The sequence below is a fragment of the Mustela lutreola genome, chromosome 12, assembly GCF_030435805.1.
Source record: "Mustela lutreola isolate mMusLut2 chromosome 12, mMusLut2.pri, whole genome shotgun sequence".
NCBI lineage: Eukaryota > Metazoa > Chordata > Mammalia > Carnivora > Mustelidae > Mustela > Mustela lutreola.
Genome location: NC_081301.1, coordinates 10,755,166 through 10,775,012, shown reverse-complemented (window position 1 = coordinate 10,775,012; position 19,847 = coordinate 10,755,166). Strand labels below are relative to the sequence as shown.

At 43.1% G+C, this 19,847-nt stretch overlaps 1 protein-coding gene across 8 annotated transcripts in view; it reads right to left on the bottom strand.

The window, feature by feature from the left end:
• Window positions 1–12,818, bottom strand: part of DENND1A (DENN domain containing 1A) — a 496,023-nt gene extending 483,205 nt beyond the window's left edge. For 6 of the 8 annotated variants that reach the window (XM_059142348.1, XM_059142354.1, XM_059142349.1 and 3 more), the window contains exon 1: window positions 12,504–12,742. In XM_059142348.1, the coding sequence (XP_058998331.1) occupies window positions 12,504–12,520 (17 nt within the window). In that variant the 5' untranslated portion in view covers window positions 12,521–12,742. The other 2 variants (XM_059142351.1, XM_059142352.1) reach the window with 2 other exon arrangements.
• Window positions 12,819–19,847: the final 7,029 nt, after the last annotated feature.

Sequence of the window (19,847 nt, the reverse complement as noted above, 5' to 3'; positions counted from 1 at the left end):
AGGGCACCAGGCTGTGCTGGTCTTGAGGCTACTAACAAGGTCAAAGTCAAAGCCAAGGCTCATGCTCCAAAAAGTGCCCCCAACCCCACAAAGTGTGCAAAGTAGAGCCTTCTGTCTGCCAACGTGAGGATGGAAGGACTCATGTGACATCTTGAGCTGCTATCTATACAGGGTGGGTGTCCCCTTGTGCTTTGTTGTGAAAATAATTACAAAACTAATCTATATATTAGAATATAGAATATAGCTTTTAATTCTGGATGGATTATAAGAAAAAAAGTTTATATGACCCTGATGTTAAGAACATTCTCCTTCAAATGGGATGGCACTACACCAAAAAGGAAGAAAAGGTTATTCCAGCACACTACTTGGCCTATGTTGAGCAGTATTTAAATACTTATAATAACACTTTTATTTAAAAACTCCAAATAACATTTAATTCTTAGACTTAACCTAAGGATAAATAAAGGACTTGGTTCTGGCCATGGATCAGAACTAAAACACCACATAAAAGTAAAAGTACAGCTTAGAGAAACTAGAAACAATAAGTATCCTTCCTTTAGAGAGTGGAGAATAATGAAACACTGTTGAAGGTTAATGGAATAAAAAGGGTTAAGTAACAATGTCAAAATAAAACCATTATAAGAATTAAAAATTTAAAAAAAAAAATTTAGAAATAACAGAGGCTCCTGGGTGGCTCAGTCAGTTAAGCATCTGCCATCAGCTCAAGTCATGATCCCAGGGTCCTGGGATGGAGCCCCACATGGGGCTCCCTGCTCAGTGGGGGGTTTGCTTCTCCCCCATCCTATGTACCTCCTCTGTATTTGCATTATCTCTCAAATAAAATATCTTTTAAAAATTAGAAATCATATAAATAATATATTAAAACTATATATTAGCATATATACCAATATATATAATACATATGTGTATATATATTTAAAAATATATAAAACCCTAGAAGAGACAAAGAATTACTATAAAGGCACGCATCATCTTTCACTTCAGGGAGTCAACAAATATTATCTAAAGTTATATTAAGTGAGATCTATCTAAGGGTTATGGGTTAACATTCTAGAAGAACTAGAAATAAAATTGTTAATACAGGTTCTTGGGGGGGATAGAGTATAGACTCAATGCTTCCCATCATCAGTGCTTACAAACTATTTTACCATGTGCATTATAACTTTGATTAAAACAATTTTAAAGTCTGACAAACACATTCCATTGGTGAAGCTGTAAGGTAACAGGCACTCTCATATGTGGGACTATGTACTGGCACAATCCCTGTGGTGGGGAATCGGACACTAGCAAAATCACATACAAGTTTGCTCTCTGATCCAGCAATTCCACCTCTAAAAATCTATCACAATGGTATAATGGTAAAAATATAGAAAGACACATTTATAAGAATATTCATTACAACACCATTTGTAATAACAACACTGGAAGCAATCTAAGAAGCCATCAGTATAAGATTGCTTGAATAACCCATAATCCATCCATCAGAGTACTAACTATGCTGTCCTTAAAGAGAAATGAGGATGCTCGCCAGACACTACTAGAAGTGATCTCTCTACAAACTATAAAATGAGAAAAGGGAAGGAGAGAAAAGTACATTCACCATTTACCTGAGAAAAGGTACTTCTATTGGTGTCACGGGAAATCAGCACTTTTGGGATGAGCACTAGGAGATTCAGATACAAGGGTGAGGAGGTTAAATGGAAATGCTATAGTCTTGAATTGGAAATATCAGTACAACAGTCTACCTTTAGCAAACACACACTTATTTCCTAGTGCTAACCCCTGGAAAACCCTGGAATAATGGCTGACCTAGTAGCAAAAAAACTAAACAAAAAGAGTCCCAAAACCCAGACTATAATCTCTAATACCAATTCCCACCAAAAGGAAGCAAGACTCCTTAGAGAAACAGAGGAATACAGGTCTGGAGCAGGAAAAATATAAGACAACCTCAGAACATCTTGTCCTACCAAAAGGCAAGGGAGCTATTTTAAAAACTACTGGGATCAGGATCCTGTCAAAAGGATTCTAGAAGCTAACGTGAAGAAGCTGTCACTAGACAAAGATAGGACAAATTAAACATCAGTGAGAACTATGGTAATTCAAATATAGTAAACAGGTTTAAATCTATGTGTTTAAGTCTTGGGGGAAAAATACAGTCATCTTTGGAAAATACCAGCAAACTCAGTTTGAATCAAATATTTAATCCTACTTTTCCTGGATGAACTGTACCTCACAGTAACCAAATAGCGGATATGGGCAAGTTTTCCTGTATAGACATACTGTGGCTAGTATGAAGAAATGATAATGTGAAAATCACCATTTTACAGGCCCTAATAAAAAGACAGAAAGAGACATAATCAGATATAATGTCCCTACTGATGAAAATAACTATCACTACATTTTAAGTATTCTTGCCAAGAAAAGAACTTGAATCTGATCAAGTAACTAAATCTAACTACCAATTTGTAGGAAATAAAGGGGACAGGACATATTAAAGAGGATGCAATGTAAACTACATAGGACAAATAACACACCTCAATAAATAAATTGCAAGAAGGAAAAAAGACACTTACCAACCAACTGCAAAGTATGATCTTACTTGATTTAAGCAAATCAACACTAAAAATACACATGACTAGAAAACTCTGAACATATTTGATTATACAAAGGAATTTTTCTTTTTTAGGTGTGATGTCGTTGTTATGTTTTTAAAAAGAAAGTCTATCTTTTAGAGACACGTTTGGCAATATTTAAGAATAAGATAGGACAGGACGACTGGGTGGTGCAGTCAGTTGAGCAACTGACTTGGTTTCGGCTCAGGTCATGATCTCAGGGTCCTGAGATGGAGCTCCAGGTCAGGCTCTGCACTGCTTAGGATTCTCTCTCTCCTGCTCTAAAGATCTCCACTCTCAGGGCCTTAAGTGGGTTAAGCCTCTGCCTTCGGCTCAGGTCATGATCTCAGGGTCCTGGAATCAAGCCCCACATCGGGCTCTCTGCTCAGCAGAGAGCCTGCTTCCCCCTCTCTGCCTCTCTACCTACTTGCGATCTCTATCTCTATGTGTCAAATAAATAATCGACCTTAAAAAAAAAATCTCTACTCTCCCTCTCTCTGAAAACAAAAAGAACAAAAAAAGAATGAGATAGGATAGTCAGAATTCACTTCAAAATAATCCAAGTCTGGAGGACAGGAGGAGTTACAGTCAGTTATCTATAAATGGAACTAAATAAGCCATACATTAATAAGTGTTTTAACACTGATGGCCATTTGAGGGCTCATTGTACTATTCTCTCTACTTTTGTAGATGTTCAAAATTTCCCTTAAAAAAGTCTTAAGAATAATAATTTTAAGCACCCAGGAAAAAGAAATGAGAAGTTAGGTTAAAAAGACTAAAAGTGGGAATGCCTGGGTGGCTCAGTTCGTTAAATGTCCGACTCTTGGTTTCAGCCCAGGTCATGATCTCGGGTTGTGGCATCAAGCCCTGTATCAGGCTCTGTGCTCAGTGTGGGGGTCTGCTTCAGATTTCCTCTCCCATCCGCCCTAAATAAAATCTTAAAACAAAACAAAACAAAACAAAAACTAGAAATGAACAGTACCATCAACTAAACAAAGAAATATAAATGATGCAAATCTTATGTAGAACTGAATAAAAATTTTCAGATATTGTTTGAGAGGAGAGGCATCAAATGTTAAATACTATTGTTCTTACTCATGTGCTCATCTTATCTATGTGGACTTTAAGCTTCTTTTCTCCAAGCCAGCAAAAGGAATAATTCTTTGCATATATGAGGATCACAGAACTTCAAATAAATTCAGTAAAATATACAACACATCACACCTAACATACTCACAAAGAAGCAAATACTTTCTCTGTGGCTTTAAAAAAAAAAAAAAAAAAAAAAAAAAGCTATAAAAAGGAACACTTGCTTTGACCTTGATTCCAGGGGTTCAAATAAGTGTGCCCATCCTCGCCAAGCAATGTTAATGACAGCTGCCATTCACGCCACAATCATTTCTCTGCTGAAGGTGAGATACAAAATTGCTTCTAATCCTTACAACAAACCTACAGGTCAATTTATCAGCTTCCTTCTACAAAAAAAAAAAAAAAAAAAAAAAAAAAAAAAAAAACCGAGGCTGAGAAACTTGGGACTGGGACAGGGACTGCGTGTGTCTCCAAGGCCCACATCCCCCAGCTCCTCTCACACGCTGAGCACAAGAACTGTTTGCTTGGAGTCAAACAGCATCTTGCTCTAGACCGGTTTCCTTCCTCCTGTTTATTCAAACAGACTAGGCGAGATCAATGAAACATCCCTGAAACCTTTCCTGCGGCTCAAGTGAGTTCGAAAGTTTATTTTTTTTCTCTCTCTAAATCGAACGTGGACGGATTTCCCTTCAGCAACCTGGCTCAGCCCACTTTAAGTCTTACTCACCGGATGAAGTACACACATTCACCAAGGAGCCCTTAAAGATCTCCTTTCTCACTGTAGACTACAACGCCTTTTCCCAATGATAACTTTCCACTTTCCCTCAGAAAAAGCAAACACATTACATGACTGCCCCTCACCTTCCAAACACTCATTTATAACTTTGCTAACCTTGGCAAGTCATCTTTGATTCTTCTCTTGCCCCTTACATGTAATTTGTCACAAGTCCTGTCAATTCTACCTAAAATCTCTCCCCAATCTTTCCCTTTTCTTTCAACAACCAAAACCCCACTTCGGGCCTTGATCTTCTACAGCATAAACACAGGTCCATAAACCAGCGGTCTCCAGTTTTTTTCCATGCATCCCTTCCCATCAAAATATTTGAGCATACATCTGATACACATATATTTCTAAACTGTGAGAATGTCTTCCTATACTTATATATCCAAAAACACAAAAACAGAAATTTTGACAATTAATATAAAAACAAATATAAATTCTAACATTTTTTTTCACACCCCAGTGGATCATCGTCTACAGGCCAGAGTTAGCATAGTCCTATACTAATGCTGCCAGAGTGATCGTCCTAAAAACCCCAACCTGATCGTATTACATTCCCAACTCAAATCTTTCAGAGGCATCATGTTCCAGTGGCATAAGCTTACTTTTTTCAACTCCATCTCCTCTAGCCCTTATTCACATGTCCTGTATTTCTGCCATACCTGTCTTTTACACAGTTCCCTCTGCCTACAAATTCTTTATCTTTGACACCCATGGATTTCTATGTTAACAGTATCTCCAAGAAAAAAAAATACATTCTAAATACTGTAACCAATTTACAAAATGAACTTTGGGAATATACCCTATCTTTTCTATAGGAAGTCAAATATTTTAAACATACCTTTTGTTACTTCCTTTATATGGCTCCTTTTCAAGGAAAAGGAAAGAATGGGTATGGATTCCAATAAAAGTCAAGGAGACTAACTGTTTTTGTTTTCTTTGGTTTATTTTTCTTCCTTGTTTATCTTTCCATTTCCCAACAAAATCCTTTTAAGCAAAAAGGATGTTGTAAATCCAGAGATTAGTTCCCTCTAGGGCCAGGAAAAAGGCTGAGCCTTCGCAACCCACAATGAGAACTCCAGCCGGGAGCTTACACACAGATGTGACAGCCTGAGACACATTTTTCTACAACACCCCAGGTTTAACCTTCCCTGTTTCAACTTCCTAGCTGCTGTGCAAAGCCCTCCACGTTGACTGCAATGGCTAAGATTAGAATGGAGTTGCACCAATACACTATCCAGAAAAGTCATGAAAATTCAAGTGACTGGCTTTGGGCACTAATAATGGGGAGATCAGTCTCCCACAAGATTCTCATTCCACCACCCCAAGTTTTTGTATGGTCTTCCACGGGGACTGGCAGGGGAACACCACATGGTGAGAGGAAAGAGAAGAGGCAGTAGTTGGGGGCAGGAGAGGGGTTAGGTAAACCCCTAGATGAAGGACATCACGTTTCAACTTCTGGTCTTATCCCACAGTAGGGAGACAGGTCAACTCTGCTATGTAACAGGCCTTACAAAACAAGCAAGTCTGTGGTGCATTTTGGTAATGGGATCCTATGATGAGCAGTCCAAAGATAGGACTGAAAAAGAGCTATCCTAAGAAGCCAAAGCTGCTTTTCTATACCAGAAAACAATGCAAAGGGGTTATCCCATTCCCAAGTCTCCCTCCGGGAATGCCTCCTCCCTTAATCAAGTCTCACCTTTCTTTCAGTTCAAGTTTCAACATCTTCTGAGAAACTTCTCAGTCTACTGTGATTTTTTTGTTTTCTACACTATCATTTGGGCCAAATCAAAACCACAATGAGGTACCACTTTACACAAAGTGGTACAATTGCTTTGGAAAACAGTTTTACGGTTTCTTAAACAGAGTTACCATATGATCCGGCAATTCCACTCCTAGGTATATACCCAAGAGAAATAGAAAACATATGTCCACACAAAATGTTCACAGCAACATTATTCATAACAGTGAAAAAGTGGAAACAACCCAAATACCTAACAACTGATGAATAGATGAACAAAATGTGGTTTTATCTATACAATGAAATATTATTCACCAATTAAAAAGTAATGAAATATTTATATGCTGTAACAGAAATAAACTTCAGGACCACAATATTAAGTGGAAGACAAAGGATTATATATTGTATGATTCCATTTACATGAAATGCCCAGAATAAATCTACAGCAACTATAAGCAGATTAGTGACTGCTCAGGGTTGAGAAGGTTCGGGGAATGGGAAGTGAATGCTAATGGGTACAAGGTTACTTTCGGGGGGTGATGAAATGTTCTTAAATTGGATATAGTAGTGATTGATCCCACTTTTGTGAGTATGCTAAAAATCGCTTAACTATATATTTAAAAAAATAAATCTTACAGTATGTTAATTACACATTAAGTTGTTTTCTAACTGCCATGGCCTACAAAGCCCTACTCAGCCCCCCATCTGTATGTCTAACCTTACCTCAAGACTCTGTCCCATCATTCACTACCCAAACCTCTGGCCTTCAAGCAGTTCCTGAAATGTATCTAGGGTTTTCTCACCTCGAGGCCTTTGTATATATATGCTCAACTCCAACTGAAATGAAGTCTTCCCCAGTCCCTTTACAGGACAAATGTTTTCTCATGCTCAAAGTCTCCACTCAAATGTCAGCTCTACAGTAAACCTGTTCTAAAACAGGACAGCCGCCCCTGCATTCTCCCTCGGCATTCCTTTCCTTTCTAGCACATCCACGTGGCCTTATGGGAATTGATGTTATTTTTAACCTGTTGGGTCCACCAGACTCTAAGCTCCATGAGAGCAGGAACAAGTATGTGTTATTTAGCCTAATTCTGAATGTCTAACACAATTCCTGGCATGTGCCTAAAAGTGGTAATTAACAATTTTATTTCCCTAATATGCCACATCTTCGCACGTACCGCTTCTCCCTCTATTGAGACTACTGCCGCCGCCACCACCACTCCCCTCTGCTACCACTCTTGCCCTTTTCACACCTGTACTCATCTCTCCTGTCTCAGCTAAAACACCTTCTTTTTTTTTTTTAAGATTTTTATTTATTTATTTGACAGACAGAGATCACAAGTAGGCAGAGAGGCAGGCAGAGGGAAAGCTGGGGAAAACAGGCTCCCTGCTGAGCAGAGAGCCCGACGTGGGACTCGATCCCAGGACCCCGGGATCACGACCATGAGCTGAAGGCAGAGGCTTTAACCCACTGAGCCACCCAGGCGCCCCTAAAACACCTTCTTGATGAAGCCTGCTTTCCTTGCTTGAGCCGTCCTGGGAAAACAGTCTCTCCATTTCCTTACCTATTCAGGACTAGCTGCACCTCCACCATAGCACTGATTAGAGTGTATCATACTTGGGTTTTTATTGGTGGGGAGGGGACTTGGAGGGAGTTTATTTTGTTTTGCATTTCTGTCCTGCTACAGAGAGTTTGGGAAACCTTAAAGTGAAGAAAAACCTTTTCATTTTTGTGTCCCTAGCACACAGCCCACTAGCAGGCACATGATACTAATCATGACAATACCAGTTTAATGACTAATATTTTTTGAGGGCTCAAGATGTGCTTCGCACCCTTAGTTCTACAGTGAGCAAGTGAATGAATAAATGGATACATTTCTTGGTCACAAACCTCAAAGAGGTCACAGTCTGACAGGGACAGAAGACAGGTATGTTGGCTAATGCAGAATTAATACCACCACAAGGCCAAATGAACTGCCCTGTCCAGTCTCTATGGCTTCAAATCTTAAAGTATGCTCTTCTCTGCATCCATAAATGTCAGGTTTCCTCAAACTCACTTAGAATACTTCCTTCGATTACTTAAAATCCACTTCCTGCCCTTGGTGCCTGGAAACAATTTCTAGGATGTCACCACAAGCAATATTAAACTGCCACACAGTTTCCTGCTGTATGTCTGCATTATCAGTTAAATTGCTTCATATTAACCACATTCTAGTCCACTGGGATCACTCAAACACTAAATAAGATTTAAACCTACCTGTCGAAGATTGCCAGTTTCCACTGCTCCTTTTATCCCTCTAGATAAAGGTCTGTCAGGTTTAAAGTTCAGGAGCTTTCCAGGGTGCTATCTGCACACTGGTGACCTTTTCTTTCCCTGCCAAGTAGGTGCTTGGTTTAAAGCTAGACAATGTTCGTTTAGATGAACATGAACTTAAAAAAAAAAAAAAAAAGCACTCTTTAGAAAAAGTAAGTAATTAGGCACCCGAGTGGCTCAGTTGGTTAAGCATCTGCCTTTGGCTCAGGATGTGGTTCCGGTGTCCCGGGACTGATTCCTGCATTGAGCTCCCTGCTCCCTGGGGAGCCTGCTTCTCCCTCTGCCTCTCTGTGTCTCTCATGAATAAATACACAAAATCTCTTTAAAAAAAAAAGAAGAAGAAGAAGAAAAGAAAAGAAAAAAGTATTTCTCTGCACAGACCAGGGCAATTACCTTAAAAACATAAAACATCTTTCTTCTCAAGAGTACAGATAGCAAATTGTTCTTATAACTCTATGTAAACTCACCTTGGAGCCTCAGTCAGGATCTTCAGATCCTACCACACTTCTTAAATCATTCCATAAACTCTTCCTAAACAATTTTGTATGTCAGGTACCAGGTCTGACACAGGGAACTCAAGGACAAATAAGATAGTCCTGCTCTCAAGAAGTTTACTCTCCAGGGGCACCTGGGTGGCTCAGTGGGTTGAGCCTCTGCCTTCAGCTCGGGTCGTGGTCCCAGGGTCCTGGGATCGAGCCCCACATCGGGCTCTCTGCTCAGCAGGGAGCCTGCTTCCCTCTCTCTCTCTGTGTCTGCCTCTCTGTCTACTTGTGATCTTTCAAATAAATAAATAAAAAATCTTTAAAAAAAAAAAAAAAAGAACTTTACTCTCCAGTTTAATATGGAAGATGGTCAAGGAACTGAATTTGGTGCTAGAACAGTGATAAACACAAGGGGCCACAGAAACATACAAGGGGCACATGGCCTAGGATGAAGAAGGAGTGCACAGATGAGGGTCACCTGCTCTAGGCTGAAAAGAAGACCCACAGATGAGGGGCACCGGGCCTAGGCTAGGGGTGGTTGCACAGATGAGGGCAGCTGGCTGAGCTGGGAGGGGCTGAGAGTGCAGAGCCAGGATCAGGACAGGCTTCCTGGTGACAGCAACCAATCTTAGGCAAATAAACTCCCTTTCTCTCATGAAAAATGTGGTCGGTGGCACCTCTATCATTGGACAGTTGTGGGGATTTGATTAAATGGTTCACAAAAAGCAGTACCACCACGCCTGACACAGAGATTATGCTCAACCGGCCTTAGCTTGAAGTCTGATCAAGCACTATAACTCAACACCTGTGCTAGCAATGCAACCACTTTATTACTAATCATACAACAGACACGAGCTGTACAATTACACAGTATTGTTTTAATCAAATTTTATTTCATAAGAGAATGTTAAGTCCTGCTCTTCACATTAACAGTCTAATTCCTTGATCAAAACTTTCTTCACTTCTTAAAACATACCATTTCTGACATTTCTGGCATAAAATATATGGGTTTTCTTGTTTTTTGATAGAGAAAGTATAAAAGAGAACTAACAATTGCTGAATTTTTAATACAGGCCCAGCAATCATGTTGATACAGCATTTATTGCTCATTATGACTCTGCGACATAGTCCTCCCCATTATACCCTCAAGGAAACTGAGGGTGAAAGAGGTAGTTTGTGTGAAGTTCCAGTCAGTACACAAAAGAGCTGGAATTTGAACCAGCTCTGATTCCATTATCATCAGTCTGACTGGGCCACATAGCATCAGAGATAAGAGGAAACACTGGCAGCCATAGTGCTCTCCTATTGAGGGGCCCCAGAGTGCTGTGTTCCACCCCCACCCCAATACACACACACACACACACACACACGGCTGTCCCTACACAACAGAGCCTACACACTTAGATTTCAACTCTTTAGTTCAATACCTTGAGCTAATTCTGTTCTTTCCTTTCAGGGTAGAATAGTTAGTGACCAAAGTTCTGTTTCCTCCAAAGACTAGGGGGCAGCATCTACGTAGATGGTCCCTAGCCACCTGTCCATCCCCATTCCTAGCTGTGGACAGAAATCAACAGTCACCATAAATCACAACTATTTTTCATAACTTCTCCTCATGTTCTCTTTCAGTCCCACCACAAATAAAGCAAACATATTTCCCAAGCCTAAGCTTTTATCTCAGAGCAAGGTAGTTTGAAGATCAAAAAAGCTATTCTTTACACTAATTTCACACCTCAGTAAGTTCCTTCACCCAAGTAACAGTAATGGGTTCCACAAAACACACCTGAGAAATGTATGTTAACCTGCAACCTTCGAAAGCAAGACAGAGACCTTAGGTCTAGGCAATTGACCTTCCACTGGTTGGATTTTCATGCTGGTTCTGACACGGACAGCCGTATGTCAATCAGGCAAGTTTCTGAACGTCTCTATAACAAAGGTAAGCATCCTCACAAGCATACTCCGCGACTGTAAGGTGGCTTTTGGAAAGTGTTTCTAAGTGCTATTGAAATTCAAGTTTACAACTCTTTCTTAGAATCAGGAGCTAAACTTGGAGTACCTCCTTAATCCCAATGCTTTACAAACTATGTCTTTTTACCTCCCAACCCTCTTAAGCTGTTGTTTGGAGCACACTTCTAACTCTCTCCCCTTGTTTCCACAAAATCAAGAATGAACAGGGTGCTCATCCGACTGTTCCATTTTCATTATCATAAGCGAACTTTTCTAGCTTCATTTAGTGGATGTCTCGGGCCTGCCGCTGCACATATGAGCCAATAGTGAATGAGAAGCCTAAGCCAGTCAAGGGACTACCAAGGATGGGCAGGGGCCACGCTGCATGGACATCGGCTGGACATGAGAGACATTTGAATAATTATTAGAGTTTGTCCTCAGGGCCCTTCCCCTTTCAAACTTCCCCAGCATTATTCTCAAAGTGCTGAAATAAACACATTCCACAGACTTTCTTGTAAGCAGGTTTAAAGTGTCCTATGAAAGCCGTTTAGGGAAAAGCCTATACTGTCAACTTTGTTTTTAAGTGCCCTTCAACAATTCTATTACTCACAGAGAAAAGTGAACATTTGTTAGTGATTAGAGATAAGGCATCTCATGTTCTGGAGCTGAGGAAGGGAGAGGCCCAAAAAGGACCTGACGGGAAGGGGAGATAGAGTCTAAAGCAACACACCCAAACTGGACTGCATAAAAGTTGCACTTTCCAAAGTCAACTTCTAGGTCTAGAAGCAAGGCAACAATGTTTCAATGGGTCCTGAAGTTTGATGTATCAACAACATCCCCAGAAAACGAATCCCCCACCGAGGACCCCAGGTGAATGAATGAGGGAATTTGCCAGACTGGATTTACAAAGCCTCTCCAGCCACTATCAAGATCAGGTGCTCAATTACGACACAGAGGCATCTTTCTTCATAGCCTTTGGCCCTTGCTGTGTGGCGACTTTCACAGATAAGAGGTAAAGGAGGAAAGAGAAAGGGGCCTTCCTCCTCAGTCCATCCAGACCTTAAATCCAGGAGTGGCCCCTCCGAGGACCTCAGGCGACTTTCTGTGGGGACCGGAGGCCGTAAGCAGACCTCTCAGGACCTGCCCAACTCTCAGGGGCGCCCCAAACACACCCATTTGGGGAGTTGCTTCCGGAGATTTCCCACCCTCCCCCCCAACAGTTGTGTGAGCGTTTTCAGAGGTTCTGTTATCCCGGGAAGGGGGCCACCTTGGAATCTCTGCGACGCCCGCCCTCAGGTGAGGAGGGGACACCTGACCACCAGAGCCTTTCCACCCCGCGCGCTCCCCGCCCCCGCGCCTCCCTGGATCGCCATGGCAACCGTCCCCCTCCCCGCGTGACGCCGGCACGCGGGGCGCCCCTCAGGCCCCGGCAACAAGTCCCCCGCGCCGCCCGCGGCCTGCAGCCCTCTCCCGGCCTCGCCGCCCCGCGCCCGGCCCGGCTCCGCCCGGCCGCACTCACTTGATCCTGGAGCCCATGGTCCCCGGGCCTCCTCATGGGCCCGCGGGCCCCGCTCGGCGCTGCGCTGCAAGCCCGCCCGCCCGCGGCCGACCGGCCTCCCTCCGGCGCTCTCCCCGCCCCTTCCTCCCTTCCCTCAGGCTGGGCCCGCCCGCTCGAGGCTCGCTCCCTCGTCGCCGCCGCCGCCGCCTCCCGGGGTTAATGTACTCGCTCCAGCCCGGCGAACGCCATGGTCGCCGGCGCGCGTACCCGGCGCGCACCGCCCCCTCCGCCTCTCACACCGCCACCTCCTTCTGCCCGCGCCGCTGCCGCCGCCACCCGCGGGGGCTGCCGGGAAGTGTAGTCCGCTCGCGGGGGGGCGGGGCCGCCTGAGGGCTGTCGGGGACAGGAGCGGCTCTTCAGCACGGCGGGGGACTCGCGGAGCTGGGCGAGCCGTTTCCCCGAGGTCCCCCGAGGACTTCCACCCACCGTGTTCCCGTACCTCTTCCTACAGAGAGTGGGGAATACACCCTCATCCTATGGAGGCCCCCGAGCGCACCTGAAGAAACCTCCACCCGTTCCAACGTTATGAGTCCTCCCGCCCAGTAGCTTTGGCGTTCAGATGTCTCCCACTCAGGCCTCCGGGAAAGCGCAAGTTTTCCCTTTTTTAAATGCCATCCATACCTTCCAGTAAGGAAGCCACTTATGTTAAGCCACTGTGGCTTAAGGGAGCCTCTTCTCTATCACACTACACACTTCCCCGGCATGGTGCTTGACAGAAGCCCCTTCCTCTTCCCTTAGGTCTTTCAGGAGAGGAGCACCTGGGTGGCTCTGTTGGGTAAGTGTCTGTCTTCGGCTGGAGTCATGATCTCCTGGTCCTGGGATGGAGCCCCACATCAGGCTTCCTGCTCAGCAGGGAGTCTGCTTCTCTCCCTCTCCCTCTGCCCCTCAGCACTGCTCATTCGCTCTCTCTGAAATAGACAAATAAAAACCTAAAAATAAATAAAAATAAAAATCTTTAAGGAGACCTCTCCTACCCACAGGAGCATCACCGCAGACTTCGTACTACCCTCTTAGTGGCTCTGTCCTGCCCTACCCTTGAAGACTTCTGCCTCACTATATAAGCCATTATGGGGGCTCCAATACAGACAGGACATGTCGTGGTGATAGTCCCTGATAGAGAGTAGTAACTCAAGGTGAATGAGCGAGTTTGAGTCAAGTATCAACCTGCTACCTGCCTCCACCCCTCCCTGGGGCTCACCTTCAGGAACACCCCAATATCATTTCCTCTAGGCCTGGGGGAATCACAAAGAAAGCAATAAAGAAGGCCGCCCTTAGGACCCACCATTCACTGAGTGAGTGAGTGTTATCCCTGAACCAGGCACGGCTGGTTCTCTACTATTTCCCCTGCAGGGTTAGCACCATTCCTCACAACCATCTTGTGTGTGTCCACCTCCCACCCCAACACACATCAATTTCACAAAGAGGAAAGGTTACATAACTTGCAACTGCTGGAGCAGAGATTAGCTTCCAGGCGGAATAATTCCAAACACATGTGACATAGTTGCGCTGTAGGATGGCACCTTTGACCACAAGTCAGAAGACATAGTAGGTTCATGGTTCACTTTTGAAAATAATCCTTTCTTCTCCTTCTTCCTCCTCTTCTATTACAATTTTCTTTTTTTTTCTTTTTTTTTTAAGTGTAGATTACTGGATCTTATGGTTCTACCCCAGTCTATTCCACCTTCATTGTGGAGTAGGATGTTGTCAGAGTGGGATGTTTTGTGGTTTTTGTTTTGTTTTGTTTTGTTTAAGATTTTATTTATTTATTTGACAGACAGATCACAGGTAGGCAGAGAGAGAGAAGGAAGCAGGCTCCCTGCAGAGCAGAGAGCCTGATGTGGGGCTTGATCCCAGGACCCTGGGATCATGACCTGAGCTGAAGGCAGAGGCTTTAACCTACTGAGCCACCCAGGTGTCCCTCTTTTACAATTTTCTGTTCTAAAATGCCATTCGTTCCTTCTGCCATTTTAGTTCTTGTAAATTCCTAAGATGTCTCCCCACCCCTCAATCACTATAGTAACTAGTCCTAGGTCCCTGCTAAGCAGGTAGCAAAGAAAACAAGAACTGCCTCTTTTGGAGTTACATTCCATATAAAGGTAGTTTCTCTCCTTTGCCTGTGCCTTGAGATTATTGAAAGCAAAGAATGAACTTTATTAAATTAAAGCAAAAACATTGAAAATCCAAACCACCATTTTGAATTCCAAGTCTTTTGCACCCAGACACCAACACTGACTTATAAACACCCCCAGGAGCAAAGCTCTGCTAGACAGACAGGGCCTCTGTGGTGTTTATTCACCTTGTTTTCTATGAACCCTCTCCAAAGAACAGTTGTTATCAAGATCTTCCCTGGAATGAACAGCCAGTTCAAAAGCTCTGAGCAGGAGACTATAAATAAAACAAAGTTATTTGGTGGAGGGCAAAGCTGGCTCCTTTTCAAAGGAGGTTGTAGCCATCCTAGCCACAAAAATGTCTGGGTGCCTGCTGGGTGGTGTGTGCGTGCGTGCGTGCGTGCGTGTGTGTGTGTGTATGTGTGTGTGTTGGAGGGGGAGACTGGAGGTGGTTTTGGGGGGTTATCTATCTGTCCAGGTGGCCTCTGAGACTGCAGGGTGGTCTGGGGAGAGAGCATTGAGCTGGGAGTTAGGATACTGACTTCTAATGCTAACTGCACCACTGCCTAGCAAAGCAATTTAAAGGAAATGATTAGAAACTTGCCTGCTCCAGTTTCCTCCTCAGTAAAATGGCTAGAGAGGATGGGGAGGAGCTCACCTCATAAGAGAGGGTATAATGTAAGAGTTAAGAGCCCAGGATCGGGAGCCATACTTCATGGCTGAATCTCAACTCTACCTCTGACTAAGTGTGTGCCCTTGGGTAAGTTATTCACTCTCTGTGTGCCTCAGTTTCTCTGTCTGTAAAATGGAAATTATAGTCATAGATCTTACTGAGTTGACATGAAACTTAAATGAGTACATGATACCTAAAAGTATTTAAACAGTGACCTGCTTATAGGAAGCATGCAAAAATTAACAGTAACTATTATATGCACAACTTAGCACAGTTTTGCTTTTCTTATTAATAGTAATAATCTTCATAATAAATAGTCCTGTACTTAGATTCAGGAGACCTGAGTTTCCAACCTAGAATGTAATTGTTTACATTGTGGGTCAGAATTTAGTTCAGCTGTAAATGATAGAAGCCTGAAAAAACAGTCACTGAAAAGGAAAAAAAAGAGTTTCTCTTTCACATAAGGTCTGGAGTTGAATGTTCCAGAGCTGGTATGGCAGTTCTGTAAATCATACCATAAGACTTGAAGGCACAAAAACAGGACAGGGAGGGTGATTTGGCTTTGTGATTATACCTGTCTTCTGTTTCCATCAGACTCTTTGGGGTTGGTGGCCCAGAATTCTATGTTATCGTGCTGTTATTCTCCCAATAAGCTTCTACCTTGTGGTCCAGAACAGCTGCTTGAACTCTAGCCTTCTAATCTGCAACCCAGCCAGCAGGAAGAAAGAGGGTCATGCCCAATCCCAACTGCTAATCTTTAAATACACTTCCCTGGAGTTCCTCACACCACTTCCACTTACGTTCTATTGGCCAGAACTTAGTTATACAACCACATCTCATTAAGGAAGTATAGCCCTTTTTTCAGACGATCATGTGCATTGCTGAAGGGGGTCATTTCCCGGGAAGAAAGGGAGAAAAAAAGGGACACCTGGGGGCTCAGTGGGTTAAGCGTCTGCCTTTGGCTCAGGTCATGATCCTAGGGTCCTGGGATTGAGTCCCACATGAGGTCCTTACTCAGCAGGGAGCTTGCTTCTGCCTCTGCCTGCCACTCGCCCTGTTTGTGCATGTGTGCGCTCTCTCTCCCCGACAAATAAATAAATAAAACCTTTTTTAAAAAAGAATGGGAGAAAAGATATTTTAAAACAACTGGCAGTCTCAGCCAAGCACCTTGGGCAAGCCGCTGTATTTCTCTGGGTCTCAGTCTCCCGAAATATAAAGTAAGAGAATCAGGCCAGATGATCCCTCTTCAAATCCCTTTTCAGAGGTACCTGGGTGGCTCAGTTGCTTTAGTGTCTGACTTTGGCTCGGGTCATGATCCCAGGCTCCTGGGATTACCCTGCTGGGGGCTCCCTGCTCAGTGGGGAGTCTGCTTCTCCCTCAGCCCCTCCCCCCTCAAATCAATAAATACAACCTTTTTTAAAGAAGCCCTTTCCAGTTCTAAAATTCTATAATTCAGTTTTATAAACCTAGATGAATCAGATGTTATTCAAATAAAAGGAGACATCTCTGCCAAGTACATGGGATAATCAGTTGTTGGGATTGAAACCTTCCGGTGATGAGGAGGGGTTTAGGAACTTTGCCTTCTGGCCTGTTGTCAAAATAGGCTAAGCATACCTAGCCGATAAATAATCCCACAGTGTGTGCAATACCACCCGCGCAGACACTCATGCTCCTGTTTCCAAGCTTGCCCTTGCTCTCTGTACCTGTTTGGGTTTTTCTGCTTAGGATTTTGAGAGCTGTTACCTATTGAGGGAAGGATAGCAGCCCCAAAGATCTCTAATACCTCATTAACGATACTGTATGAAACAGCAGGACCCACAGGCCAGTGGTATGTTGTTCCTGGTCCACTTAGGCATGATCATATATATATATTTTTTAAAATAGAGATAAAATTCAAATGTCATAAAAGTCATCATTTTAACATGTGCAAGTCAATGCTTGTAAATATAGTCACAAAGTTGGACAACTATCATCACTACCTAACTTTGTAACACTTCATCACCCCAAAAAGAAACCCTGTATCCACTAATGTTCACTCACCTTTTCTGTCCATCCCGCCCCCCCCCCTTGTACCCTGGCAACCATGTATCTTTCTGTCTCTATGCAATTGCCTATTCTGGATATTTCATATAAGAGGAAACACATGCTCATGTGGCCATTCTGCCTGCTTTCTTTCACTTATTATAACGTTTTCAAAGTTTATTCATGTCGTACCACCTGTCAGCACATCATTCTTTTTGACTACCGTGTAACACTCTATTGTGTGGATGGGCCACATTTTGTTGGTGGTAGATGCTTAGGTTGTTTCCATTTTTTGGCTGTGATGGATAATGTTGCTCTGATCATCCACATACAAGTTTTTGTGTGGAAGTACATTTATAATTCTCTTGGGCGTTGTGGTTATGTTCTTCGGAAAGAATCCACAGTTCATTAATAGGGGTGCTGCTGCCCTTACCCAAAAAAGGAGGAGTTATGTAATGAAATAAGTTTGGGATATGCAGAATCACATCAAGTCAGATAGGTTTGGGGCACCTGGGTGGCTCAGTATGGGTTAAGGCCTCTGCCTCTGGCTCAGGTCATGATCCTGGGGTTCTGGGATCGAGCTTCTCATTGGGCTCTCTGCTCAGCTGGGAACCTGCTCTGCCCCCCACCCTCTGCCTGCCTCTCGGCCTACTCGTGATATCTGTCAGGTAAATAGATAAAACCTTTAAAAAAAAAAAAGTTAGGTTTATTCCCCTGAGCATCTGATCGACATTTATGTAGCAAAGTGCCCCATAGATCTCCTTGGAAGAGAGCATACGCCTTCCCAGTAGTAAGTGAATGGACAGTGGAATCAAGCCTATCCAAGGCGCTCATGGAGTGAATTTGGAGAATGTTTCTTAAACTCTGTGGGCCTTAGTTTTCTCATTTTAAAATATATTTTTTTAAGATTTTATTTATTTATTTGACAGAGAGAGATCACAAGTAGATGGAGAGGCAGGCAGAGAGAGAGAGAGAGGGAAGCAGGCCCCCCGATGAGCAGAGAGCCCGATGCGGGACTCGATCCCAGGACCCTGAGATCATGACCTGAGCCGAAGGCAGCGGCTCAACCCACTGAGCCACCCAGGCGCCCAGTTTTCTCATTTTAAATAAGGGGATGATAATAGCCACCTCAAGAAGATGAAATGAAGACTGTAGGATTCCTGCTGTATACATTTAGAATTCAATAAGTGGAAATATTACTGTGCTAAATTGTCAGATTGATAAAGACAGAAACCACATCAGGCTTATCCATATCTAAACCTCAACATCTAGTACAGAGCCTGGCAGGAAGGCAGGGATCAATAAAAATTTATTGAAGGAATAAATAAATGACCTCAAAACCTTCATTTTGAGCCTCCTCTCCTAGAAATAATAAGCCACAGAACATGGGATGCCCAGGTGACTCAGTCATTAGGTGTCAGCCTTCGGCTCAGGTCACGATCCCAGGGTTCTGGGATCTAGCCCTGCATCAGGCTCCCTACTTAACAGGGGGACTCCTTCTCCCTCTCCCACTCCCCCTGCTTGTATCCCCTCTCTGTCAAATAAATAGATAAGATCTTTAAAAGAAAGTGAAAATCTTTAAAAAGAACAAATAAAATCTTTTTTTTAAAAAAAGTAAGTCGCGGAACAAGATTTGGGAAATGCTTTCTTCCTTAAATTTGAACTTATTGTATTAAATTAATAAATTTCTTTACCTCCTATGTTTTATATTTTCTTTTTATTTTTTAAAAGATTTTATTTCTTTATTTGACAGAGAGAGAGATCACAAGTAGGCAGGGAGGCAGGCAGAGAGAAAGCAGGCTCCCGGCTGAGCAGAAAGCCCAATGCAAGTCTCCATCCCAGGACCCTGAAATCAGGAGGCACCCAGGAGCCCCTATTTTCTTTTTAAAATTGTGATAAAACACACATAACATAAAACTTACCACTGTTGCCATGTTTAAATATACATTCAATGGCATTAACTGTATTCAGAATATTTTTCCACCATTGCCACCCTCCATCTCCAGAACTTTTTTCCAAATCTCCCCAAACTGAAACTCTGTACACATTAAGCAATGACTCCCCATTCTTACCCCCCGCCAGCCCCTGGCAACCACCAGAGGCTTTCTGTTACTACGAGTCAGACTACTTTAGGAACCTCGTGTAAGTGGAATCATACAGTATTTATCCTTTTATGACTGGTTTACTTCATTTAGCATAATGTCCCCAAGGTTCATCCAGGTTTTATTTTGTTTTCTTTTGTTTAAGTGGGTCCCGTGCTTAACCCGGAGTTTGAACTCAGGACCCCAGGACCAAGAGTCCCATGCTCTACTAAGTCAGCCAGGTGCCCCAAGGTTCATCCTTGTTGAGGTATGTGTCACAACCTCCTTCCTTTCCACTGTATGTATACACTACATTTTGTCTCTCTGTTCATCTGTCCACGGACCCTCAGGTTGCTTCCACCTGTTTGGCTGTTATGAATAATGCTGCTATAAACATGGATGTAGAAATATTGCTTGAGTC